Source organism: Papilio polytes, unplaced genomic scaffold (genome assembly GCF_000836215.1).
Source record: "Papilio polytes unplaced genomic scaffold, Ppol_1.0 DF824158.1, whole genome shotgun sequence".
Taxonomy (NCBI): domain Eukaryota; kingdom Metazoa; phylum Arthropoda; class Insecta; order Lepidoptera; family Papilionidae; genus Papilio; species Papilio polytes.
Window position 1 is genome coordinate 161,475 of NW_013525046.1, and position 13,355 is coordinate 174,829.

Sequence of the window (13,355 nt, forward strand, 5' to 3'; positions counted from 1 at the left end):
TGATGGAAATCATTTGCATAAACCGAAATATGTGTAAAATTAGTTCACTGATCTCATGACGAAACTAATTGGTAGATATGTGAAAATATCTAGATGGACTTAGATGTCTATCGCAGACAAAATTGTCTCAAATGAGTACTATAATGTAAAGAAAAAAAAAACATACAGACGAATTGAGTACCTTCTTCTTTTGGGAAGTCGGTCAAAAATCGGCACAACCCTAGATCATCGGTATATACGTCCCGTCCCTACGACAGCTGTCAATGTCATTCAATATAGAATAGCGCGCCATTCTGGCGGGAACTAATACTCAGTCTAATTAAAATGTTACGATTATATTAATTCTGTAAAAGTAGTATTAACCTTTAGTTTTACAAGACACTAGTTTCGCCCGCGACTTTGTCTACGTCAGCTAACCTTCAATGAAAGTCCGGTCGAAATCTGCCCAGCTGTTTCGGAGATTACTCGGGACGAACACGGCTTGCGGACAGACAGACAGACAAATAATATTTAAATGCAATTTTCGTTATCAGCAACGCAAATACATCTTCCCTAAATCTGGATTTTTTTCTTTTGATATTACGAACAGACACTCCAATTTTATTATATGTATGCTTATCACTAAGGAATAATCGTTTGTCTTCTGTTGTCTATACTCCAAACGTTGCTAAGGTGACAACGTTTATTAAAACCTAATTCATAGCTGAGTCATAGACAATGTGATCAATCACGCTCAATTGAGTCTATGCCACGGATCGGGCATTACGTAATCCACGGATGACAATTCGGAATCATCCTACGGTTTTAGGTAGTGTGGGTAGAATATCGGCCGAGTGTTCGACGTCCGGGGTAGATGCGACGCTTGTGGCGGCTCAAGATAACTCAACTTAAATTGATAATCTGTAGCTGAGTGATCTGATTCACGTAGTAGATCAGTGCAACACCTCCAGTCCAGCTCAATTTGTACCTACATCGAATCACAACTCATCGTGGCACGTATATAGTTACGAGTAAAATACATTGAGCCGTGAGCTGCAGCACAACGGATCAAGATTGAAAACTGATTTAAAAACGTCTAAATGGCAGTAATAGTGTCCGTCTGCTCATCCAATCTCGCACCGCAATCTGGGTGCAATAATAAATATAGAAAGTTATTTTATTAACATTCTTATGAAAATAGACAACCCTATAATACAAAGATCAGGTTGATGTACAGTGATCAAAAATATATGATTTTTAACCACAAATATTAGTAAATCTATATTATTATAATAAAGCGTAAACACAAACTTCTTTGTTGCCTAAGATGTCAGCAATAACAGAATATTTTTGAACAATTATTTTTTTAAAAACAAGCCCTAAACTTATGTCACGCTTTATGCTACAAGTATGTTTTAACGCCATTAAACTTAGGGTGGTAAATATTTTGGATAAAAACCCTAATGTGGGAAAGAGACCATAAGTTGCTGCCAACATTAAGGAAGCAAGGTTGTCATCATGTCAATCATTTCGACATTTGTAATTGATAATTTGACAGATGTAAACAATAAAATAACATATAATAATTTCATGCGGATGAAGTCGCACGGGAAAAGCTAGTTACAGAATATTTAAAATCCAAAATCTACGAATAAAGTTACAAAGTAACTAAACAACCTCTAACCTTAACAGATTTCTGATTTTCAAAGCCAATATCTTTATTGATATCGTAGAAGCAATTTTTTATCTCAATTGAATCTTTATTATCACATTATTAATTTCTTTTCATATAAATATTGTGTTAATAACCTCTTTCTGTAACAATCAAACAAATGAAGTGAGCGATAACGCGCTAATTATCGTGAAGATGGAAGCCATTAATCCTGCAATCGGAAATTTCATCGAGAAAACTCACGTAGAGTGCGTAAGCGAATACTAATATAAGGCTGGTTACATACGAAACATAAACATCAAACGAAACTAAAAAAAGTATTGTTTGTTGCCAAAAAGTTATCAAGATTTTCCAAAGCAGTTATGATTTTTAGGTTAAGAATTGTTGCTGGATTTATTTGCAAAAAGATAACTGGCTGACTTCAATTAGTTCATTTGTCATTCTTTGTTTAAGTAGATTTCTTAATAATTTGCTTCCACGTCATCTTTATACATATTTGAATAATTTAATCCCACTTATGAGACATTTTCATATCTCTGGCCTTTGTCATATTATTTTCCCTATATTATTGTTGTATTCATTTTAAAAAATCTATATTTTCTATATTACATATACTAAATGGGTTCCTTTGTCTAATTATTTTTTTTTACTGTTTCTTGTTTATAATCTGTGGTATATGGTGTGCGATCGTCTTTAGCGTGGTAATCTACGTGTACAGATGTTATCTGTGCAGTGGGGCTGGGCCGTGCGTTACGCGTGCCCGCCTCCACCTCCAGCACTGTTACTTTTTCTTTCCTCCGTGATACATGATGTTCGAATGTTCTAGATTGGTTGGTTTTGATTTAAATGACTTCGTTGTCTTTAATATTACTACTCTCGTTGTTATTAACATACGTCTAGCTCTACCACTATAGTAATTTTTTTTATTGTCTAAATATTATTTTTCTCAACTTAAAGTTCTTTTAAGTTCTTTAATGAATCTTTATGTTTATTTACCTTCTAAACATTAACTTTCTAGTAAAAAGTAAAACTAAAAATCCCCCTAATGATCCGTGGCGCAAACAATGACAGCGAACACAAAGACATCCCAAGACGCAATTAAAAACCGTCCATTCACAAATCGTCGTTCTGAGATACTCCTCGAGAAGGTAAGATAATGAAAACTGAAGAGGAATCATTAGCGCTGTGTGGCAAAAAGACCGTCGAGTGGTCGAGTGGTCGGTCAATAATGAACAATTCGCATCCGTTTTAACCGATGATCGCGCCGATTAGATCCCGCGCTACGAATCCGATGAATACCACAGGAAGTGGCACAATGCTCACGTCACCCGACAAAACAAACGCCATGGGAAATCACAATTAGATTAAACAACAACGTGAAACGTAGTCAGGTGGCCTATCGATGTTTCCGCAATTAAACAAATTCATTAACAACGTGACTATTGAATTTAATGACCCCAAAACAGTGAAACTTTACGCTAATCAGAAAAATTTTTGATGAACTACGATAAACATAATGTAATGAATTTGGTTTAGAACCCACTCATTTTAATTCTCGTAAATTAAGGCCAACGGAAACCGATTACTAATTCCAAAGAGCGCTGTAAAATAAAAACAATCTTAATTCCTATTCTAATGTTTCTATTTTATTGTTACAGAGAGCTACACTGGCGGAGAAAGAAGTGACAACACTCAAGGAGCAGCTCGCCACAACCAGCCCCGTGCCTCTCCAAGCCACTGTACCGCCGAAGACCAATGGCTCTCATATAGAATCCATGAGAGATCAAGCAACAGAAACCAGATTACAAGAGAGACTGAGCCCAGATATCAAAGAAGAGAAGAGAAGGTCGCCCGAGATTGATGAAGATATAGAACATAAAATAGAAATGGCTGCAACTGGACGAAGCAATAGCAATTCAACGAGAAGCAGCCCTGTGGTTCACCAGGGGAGTAATCTGGAGATCGAACTCGCGGCCAAAGAGAAAGAGGTAATTAAAATCTATCCTTTTCCCTACGGAGGTTTGGCATACTTGGCTTATATCTATACATTGTTCCGTCTTCTACTTGTGTAGATGTACATCAGCTGATATAATCCGTGTTAAAGATGCATCGATAGCAATCTTCCTATCACCGCTTGCTCCATATAGACGGTAACTGTGAGGTCACCCGGTTAACTGGACGGAGAATTACAGTTAAAGGATGCAATAGCCTTGGTTAACTGGCGTTGCGCGCGCGCAGCCCGTCTCGTATCGAATGTAACGTACGATCAATAAATCAATTACATGTGCGGGGGCATCGCTGAATTGGATTTGACAGTTGGCTAGGTCTAGGGACGCGACTGCTCTATCGATTTATTTAATTTATCGGCTTTACTCATAGGGAATTGCTAATTTAACTTGTACAATCAAACTTAATAATTCTAAAGACAATATTACATTAACTTAAAGGTCGAATTGAACAGTATTGATATCGAATCTTACTCAAATTTTCTCTAGTGACATAGCTATTGAGACATTATATTTTTCTCCTTTAAGAAAATATTACATGGAATGTATTGACGATAAATTATTATAAATTTTTTAGGTCAGTTATCGATAAGCATGACTCGTGTATACTGATCAGGTCGGTGCATCACTAGTGAAGGGAAACAGGATACGTTCAATGGAATGATTGATCGGCACCGAACGGCCGGTAATCCTTGCACTAAATAAATATCACTGTTTACGAGTGATCGCGATCGCTTAGAGCCACTTCGTAAATACCAGTTCTAATATACTTTAAACTATAGACTACTTTTAGCTATATTGGCCTTTATTACACTATTCCATACTCTATCATAATACACATTTTCCTTACAATTTTTGAAATTCTCCTCCCATGTCCCACTTTAGGCTGACTCCAAGTCTTTATGTCACTTACCTACGTCACACACCAGGTTTTCTTCCTCCATATCAATCTCATGCTCACTTCTTTCTTATTCTTTCGTTTCGTTCTTTTAAATTGAATTGCTTATAATTTCCACTAACTTTCTCATACCAGCATCGTTAACTACTTTGATCTAAATGGATATTGATTGTTTCAAACCGATCCATCAATCAATATTATCGACACAGTCAATTAGACGGCGGGAACCCGAATTGAAACTAGTGACCACAGACATAGTAACATTTAGATAAGCGATATCGTCCACATACTTAAAATATGGCAGTGAAACTTGTCATGTCACGTGCAGTAAACACAACTAGTCGATTCTATTATCTATGTCTAGTGATTTTATGTGCTATCTAATCGAATATTACTTCTGTGACCTCAGGTCATGATGTGGCATAGAATCAATTTAGTTTGTTGTCCGCTCTGACACACGAAATATCGTCGCCCACGGAGATATCCTGTGATCTCATAGGGATGGATCGCCCGCTATTATATTTATTGTTTGATATTCTCGTTGTTGCTGTCCAATTTTGTACACTTAGCCAAATAGATACTTTCGTCTCGATTGTCAGTTAAACAAGGAGATATTATGCTTATATTCAAATGACGTCATCGGTGATTTTATTTTGTTTTTCTAGATTCAACAAAAATATCCATTAGACAAATTCAATAAGTTATTGGAAATTGGACTCGTGATATTTCAAATATGTAAAGAATTATATATATTCCTTTTCATATTCAAGTCCTAACGAATTATTATGTTCATCAAATTCGTTAGAGTGTACATTTGTAACAAATCGCCTGATTACATGCACTCGAATAGAAAGCCTTCATTTGTTCGGGCGCAAAGAGCGAGCGCATTCGAGTGCAAAAAACGTCGAGTTATCCAAAAATCCAATGAAAAGCTGAATCTATAACAAAACGCGGAATCTTCCAATTCACTAGTACACCACGTAACTCTTCAAATTTGGAGTTTGAATGCACTAATGGGCACCGCTTGAATGGGGCGCATTTGCAAGAACGTTGTGTGCCTTTAAACGTAATTCATCTTTCAAATATCCGCATGCGGAGTCTGATGAGAGCGCCACTTCAATGAGGATTGGTCTTTTTCCTGTTTTATTTCGTTTGCTCTTTGTGAAATAGTTTTTATTATGGACGCGATCTCGCTTGCATCGTTACAGCGCACGTTGCACCGCCTTCTTTATGTTACGTTTTGATCTGTGGCTTAATTCTTACTTGATGTTCTAAAATTGCCGCAACTCCTACTTACTTCTAAATTATAATTATCACCCAAACTAAGACTTATTAATTACATAACTAAGTAACGAATTCTTAAAAATGTCAATAACTTATCGGGAAGTTTTAATTAAAATCTAAAACATCTATAAATTAACAATCTCATACTTAAAAGACAAAAAGTGTCTTTTAAAATAAAGAACAAGAAAATTCTTTCCAGCGCCGACACTAATTCGGTTAATTTTCGACGACAAATCATCAAAGCCATCGAGATGAGTCAGTTTCGCTTCAACTGCTTTGGATATATTCCAAAACATATAATAACTCAGCGATAACTCCGGATTGCTAATAATTATTACTACTTCATGTCCATGACAGAAATAGACCGTTTTTTTCATAAAAGATCTGACATTTGTTAATGTAGGTACTCTAAAATAAATGACAACCAAATGAAAAATTAACCTTGAATTTTATTACTAACTTTTTCCCGCGACATTCAGTGTGTAATTATATAATGTGTTCTGACTATCCTCTACATCTAAGCCAAATTTCATCAAGATCCGTCCAGCAGTTTAAGTTACAAACTTTAACACCCATCCATCTAAACTTTCGCATTAATAGTATTGGTAAGAAATATTTGAACCATAGAGGTGTAGTTTGCATTAGTAAAAATGGACAAGCAACATCTATTGTATGGATATGCTCGCGGTAGAAAACCACGACCACACAGAAGACAGGCGTCCGCGTTTTGTCTGATGAGTGTTCTGATCTATTTCCTTCCCACTTTTCTCATGACATGGTAAAGGTAAGTGGATGTAATATCCTCTTCTGTGCGACCTTTTCCCTGTCGATTAAAGTTACGGTGTAATTGCTGGCTAGAAGCAATTTCGCTTCGCTATTTCTTAGAATATCGTGACTCAAAAACTGTCAATCAAACTTTTTTAAAAACGTATCGAAAGAAAAATTCAACCCTCGTATTTTTCTTTCGTATAACTTTTCTTAATTGAGCCATAGAAAGGGTTGAGATGTTTCTTTTTTGACGACAAACCGATAAACGATTTGATTTAAAATAACTTTTCCGATTACGACTTTGCTAAATTGGCTTTTGATTTGTGGATGTTTTTTTTAACTTTTTCTTTGAACTTTGAAATAAAGAGAAAATTGTAGCTCTGTTTTATTTCAGTCATATTCAGAAATGGCTTTCATTTCTGTATAGTGATTTTAGATATAATTGCTAGGAACGTCACACTAATATAAATCTGAACGGTTAAATGGACGTTTTTACGTACGTAACTAGATGAATTTTCGCATAGATATATAGTCTGGAAGAACGTAAAGGGTATTGAACAATAAGAATTTTCAGTGCAGACTAAGTTGCGAGTAAAGACTAGTTACATGTAATGGTAAAGTCTAAAAGATTAAGAGCGTGCGCACCTTTGCCCAAACTATAGCAGAACAGTTGTGCCATTGTTTTGCAGCCAATTCAACTGTTTAGTTGCACTACAAAAAATCAAGTAGCATACATATAAGCTTATATGAATCAAAGCATGACTTAACAGTTGTTAGTTAAGTCAAAGATGCGCGCGCGCGATTCCTTTCGTAATATTATAAACAATTCCTTTAGCAGGATATTTCTTAATTCCGTCTTTATTATAAATATAATCGTTTAAGGCAGTGTTTATTTCTGTTTAACAGTTTGTATATATTATTTACATTATAAATGAAAAGTTTCATTAAAAAAAAACTCTGTACAAAGTTTGGGCTTTTAATATTCTTTGCCTCTGTATTATAAATAAAATAAAAACAAACATAAGTCAAACGTGTCCAGTCGTTATTGTAACGGGAGCTTATTTAATTATCAGACGAGATAATAGTATCTCATAAATCATAATACACCTTTTTCAGCTATAAAAGTACCTTTCATCTCACATAGATGGCGTTGCTCTAAATCTTCAACACAACATTCTTAATGTCACTCCGGCGCGGGACATGAAAGACTGATGTCGCTATTTTTATATCAACCAAAAGGAAAACACTCGAAATTAGTTTATGACGACTGTCTGTCGTTCGATTTATTTTAATTTTGTTATTTTCGGACGGCGATTCTCTTATTGGAACTCGCGTTGTAAGGGGATTGATGGCCGATAGCTTTGAGATCGAGACTTCTGTTTGTATGCATAGGTAATTTAATCGAGATATCCTCTTTATGTCCGTCTCCACCTCTGTGGACTAAGGGTAGGCAACGCTGCAATTGCAGATGTCTATGGGCAGCAGTCGCTTCGCCATTGCGGCGGTTTCAGGTGGCCGCATGCTCGTTTGCCATCTCATAATATAATAAAAACAATAAAAATGTAGTCGAGTAGATAAGCAAATCATTTATGGTGTGTTGCCCAGAGTTTAACCATTCGTTAGTGTGGTCCGATAACATGAAATGCGTTTCCGATTACTTTTCTCTTTTAAAACTTAGGACAACTTAACATTAATGAATCTTGGTAATGATAAATAAATGGAAACTTCAGCAACCCATTACAAATCGAGTCAATATCCTTTTGTTTCAATCGAGTTTAGTAAACGTTAATGTAGATGTTACAATATTCACTAATGCAGTATACTGCGACAGTACAGAGAGCAGCTTTTGAGGAGAAGAGAGAATTTTAACTACTAAATTACCAGCCTAGCGTATGACAGACTAGATGTTGCTCGCCACTTCACCCATGTGAAATTAAAAAAAGAATAAAAAATATAGCCTATATTACTCACTGATAACGTAACTTTTTAAATGTGTAAGAATTTTTGAAATAGGCTTAGTAGTTCTTGAGTTATTTCAATACATTTGGTATCATGTAATCGAGTTATTTCAGTTTTTGCACCGCGTCAATACAAACGAGTAATAAAAGTCTTACGTTTTTGATCTTAAACAAACACATTACACGCAACTTTTTCACTTTTATGTATTGACGGTTATTTGTGGTCCCTTTCACACAGATGTCAAACAAGACACCGCCTAATCGCAGTCAATCAAAGAGAAAGCAAATTCGAAACGTCGACAAGAGAAGCAATCAGATGCCCCATCAAACGCAACCTATCATCTCCACTGAAATCGGCACGCACGATAATTTAATAACAAAAAACGCACTACTGACAAAAACGTAACAAACTGAACTCTATTCTTATATATATAAGGCGACCGGTTAGCGCAGTACGCCGGTAATTACGGCCGAAACACGCAAGCCGACATGAAAGCAAATGTCAAACTTACATATTTATTTCCAAGTATTGAATACTGGGGCTCGTTTCTCGGAAGACAGCGTGTAAACATCATCTTGTCGATGATGAAAGCGATGTGATTCTTTGTACTCGATGATTATTCTAATTTTAGTTCCGTCAAAGATGGACCATAATTTATATGATACCGTGACAACGTACTGTAGCTGTACTGTAGTATAGCGTGACTGTTGTCAATAAACTCAGATAACATTACTCCATACGAATTTTCTGTTACTTCCTTTTCTAAACAAGGCTTGAACATATCTTTGACATCAGTTGTAATCTTACTTCTTACTAATGTTATAAATGCGAAAGTTTAGATGGATGGATGTTTGTTAGCGTTTGTAGCCTAAACGGCTGAACGGATCTCTATGAAATTTGGCACAGGTTTAGAGCATAGTCTGGAAGAACACATAGGCTACTTTTTATCCCGGGAATTGTTACGGTTCCCGTGGGATTCATTAATTTAGTTTTTTAATGTTTACTCGATCATTCGGCAACGGTTCAACATATCTTATTGAAATTTGGCACAGATATAAAAAAAAGTCTGGAGTACACATGGGATAAGGCTTCATCTCCGAGAAATGTCCGGTTCCCCAGCGATACGTAACTTTTTGTAATTTATATACTTTGTATGTTTTCTTATACTACGCGGACGAAGTCGCGGGCAACAGCTCGTATAGTATATTTCTGCGATTGTCGATTGTTTCGCAGCTAATTTATTTAGTGTCATAACTAAAAATCGAGTAGTATGCGCAGATAAGCTTAAAGAAATCAAAGCGCGACTAAACAGTTGTGCGATAGTTTGTTCAGTGTGCGAACGCTTTAAATGTGACGGTTAATCAAGATCGCTTAACTCAACACAACCTTAGCTGTTTCTTTAATCATCTCATAACTTATCTCGTGGCTCGGAATATCAGTTTATTAAGACAGTCGATATTCAAAAGGCTCGATAGATTAGCAGACATCAAAGACGCTTCATCTATACCTATACTAATATAATAAAACGTAAACACACTACTTCGTAGCGTAGGATGTCAGCTATTACAGTATATTTTCAATAATTCTTGGTTTAATAAAAAGCCTTACTTATGACACGCTTAAGCCTTTATATTTTAACGCTATTAAACTTAGGGAATAAATAAATTGGAAAAAAATTCATGTGGGAAAGTGACCATAAACTACAAGCTCCAACATCAAGGTTTGCAATTGAAAATTTCACAAGTGTAAATAATAAATTGCTTTATAATTTCTTGTGGATGAAGCCGCATGGAAAGAGCTAGTTAATTATAACTAGCATAAATCGATGTTTTTTTTAAAATTGTAAAACAGTTATAAAAAATGACATCGCGTAAATATCAACTTAGACGCGCGTGAATTCGTGCAATGTAAACACAAAGCGGACCGATTAGACCACCCTGTACACCTGTTGAATCTATTAGCGGGATATCGGATAGCATCAGGGAAGTACAGTCACGGAAATTGTGTGTTGTGAAGTTGTCAATTAAGATTGGTTCATTATCTCCGATATACGCCTACAATAGAAGGTTACCGTGTACAAAATCTAACTTCGGAATTTAATTCTACAAACCGCTCTTTCACTCCAACATACTTATAAATATAATCACTTAGGGTGAGTTGCATCAAATCGCTGGTTATCGTAAAAGTTATAATAGGGTTACAAGTGCAAAAACATATTCTCACAGAGGTTTTATGTGTTTTTCGTTTTTACAATGGAAACATTTAAACCTGAATGTCACTAAAGTGTCAAGTTGGTGTCAAGAATGACATTTACGTAAATTAAAATGTTTGGAAATTCATGTTTCGGCGATTATATTTATGTATCATACGCATGGTATTTTATAGTGAAATAAACTTTTTGCCCACGAAGATGGAGAAAATGGCAAACTCTTGTGAAAATAAACTAGTTTGGGCCATTATTGAAACTGTATTTACTTTACTACTCAAATATGTAGCAAAAATGAAGCAATAAAATTATACAAATATAAATGCATCTTATTTATTTTCCATATTATAAATTGTCCTGTCAATGCATATTATAAATTGACCTTTTATGGAGGACATTTTTTTAAATAAGAGAAAAGGGACAAGCGCTGTTGCTATGGCCTTAGACACTCGAAATTTGTCCAAACTGAATGTTTGGCCAAATTTCGAGTTCCATCTTGGAAATCCATTATTTCCGAGCACGCAAGACTTTATTCTTCTGGATTACGTATAGGATAATAGTAGAGATTTTCTTTTTCCATTACTTTTTCCATTATTTGTGCTTTTGAAGATAAGAGCTTGTGACAGTTGACACTACCGAACTGACACTAACCGTAACGCTAACTATAACCGCCCAAAATCGGGCGGTTATGATTAGTGTCAAATATGACGTCATTTTGACCAGCGCAAAACTGGTGTAGCGAATATCATGAACATCCGAAGACGTAACCATCGGGAATGTGCTGGTTAAGGTTTATAGTTAGTTAATGTAACTCATCCTTAGTAAATTTTAAGGTTATTCCAAATATTACTGTTACAAATAATTTTAACTTTAACGGTAACCGGCGATATGGTGCAACTCACCCTTAATGCGTTAAAATTATTGACATCGTTTACCCATTTAGAATGGACAATTTTTTTTATAACATAAGGTGGCAAACGAGCAAACGGCCACGTGAGCCCATAGACATCCGCAATTGCAGAGTCATTACCTACCCTTATTCGACAGAAGAGGAGACACACATAAAGAGGATATTTTCCCTTCCCATGCATCTCCTCCACCGTCAAATCCACTTCCTCTTCCCATCTTCTCCTTATAAGAAAAGGGGGCTAAATAGAAAACGACTTAAATTAGGACTCTGGCACCACACTCATCAGACGAAACACGGAATTGCTTCCATTTCACGCCTGTCTTCTGTGTGGTCGTGGTATTACACCGTGCGTTCCGGTCTATTCGTGCTAAGATGTTAAAGCGGGCACTACCACTGTTGACATCAAAAGAGCTTAGCAAATTATCCGTATAGTTTCGTTGATTCATCCAAAAGTACATTTAAAAACTCATACTTCCTACGAATTGATATTTACGTGTTATACGTCTGGCTTCCATCTTTTACGATCGTCAACTGTTCCATATTTAATGCTCTGTTTATCAACATTTCTTTCTTATGCAGGTTTAGTGGAGTTGTAAATTATTTATCTTCAAAGAGTTGCTTATTTTCGAACTTTTGTTTCTCTTACGCAGTTATTCTGTTTTACCTGACGTCACTGGTATTAAAAAACTGATCAAGCGATTGTGTACCAAATGAGTATACTAACAAGATCTAAATTAGCTTGTATTTTAGATCTGAAATGCCTTAATTTTCAGATAATAGATAACGGTTTCGACAAGTGCCGGCTAATTACTTCAAATGTCATTAACAATTCCTAGTAACTTAGTCAGTTTACATAAATGAGTCAGAAAAATCTGACATAATGACACATCGCCCTGAAATAGTGTCGTTTGGAAAAACACAAATTAAATAAAAATTTTATAGTTTAAATGTTGGTTACTTCATACATCTAGATAAGATGTCGCTGTCAAATATAATCTGAATGTAATTTTTTTTCATAACATAAAGTGGCAAACGAGCAAGCGGCCGGTGTCCATAAACATCCGCAATTGCAGATGCGTTGTCTATCTTAATTGACGGAGGAGGATACGGATATAAAGAGGGCATTTCTCCTTCTTATGCGTCTCCTCCACCGTCAAATCCACTTTTCCTACCCATCCTTTCCTCTTAAGAAAAGGGTGGAAAGGGAATGGAACTAAAATTAGGCCTCCAGCACCACACGTATCAGACGAAACGCGGAATTGCACTTCACGCCTGTTTTCTGTGTGGTGGTGGTATTACACCGAGCGAGCCGGCCCATTAGTGCAATGTTAAAGCGGGCTCTACCACTGTTAAATGTATACAAAGATTACTTAAATTCTTTTTATTTAATTCCGTGTGTAAGAAGTCACGGGCAATATCTAGTATAGTACAGAGTATTAAATTTATAAGTAATGTTCAACGTCTCAATAAACGCATCGACAAGAATTGGTGCATTAAAAAAAAAGAAAAAAAGATAATTACATTCGTATCGAATGCTTCTGCTATTATTATTCTAATGGCATATTAATATTGATTGACTGATATAAGCGAGCGTTCGCACGGACGCGAAAACGCTAAGCGGTAACTATGTGTCAAAATAGAACGTATGGGATTGTATGAAGCTGTTCATACGG

The 13,355-nt window shown here is 35.8% G+C and overlaps 1 protein-coding gene across 3 annotated transcripts in view; it reads left to right on the forward strand.

The window, feature by feature from the left end:
* LOC106111596 (homeobox protein cut) overlaps positions 1 to 13,355 on the forward strand; it is a 147,955-nt gene that overhangs the window by 64,261 nt on the left and 70,339 nt on the right. For all 3 annotated transcript variants that reach the window (XM_013293728.1, XM_013293729.1, XM_013293730.1), the window contains exon 3: positions 3,310 to 3,639. In XM_013293728.1, coding sequence (XP_013149182.1) covers positions 3,310 to 3,639 — 330 coding nt within the window. The remainder of the gene's footprint in view (positions 1 to 3,309; positions 3,640 to 13,355) is intronic.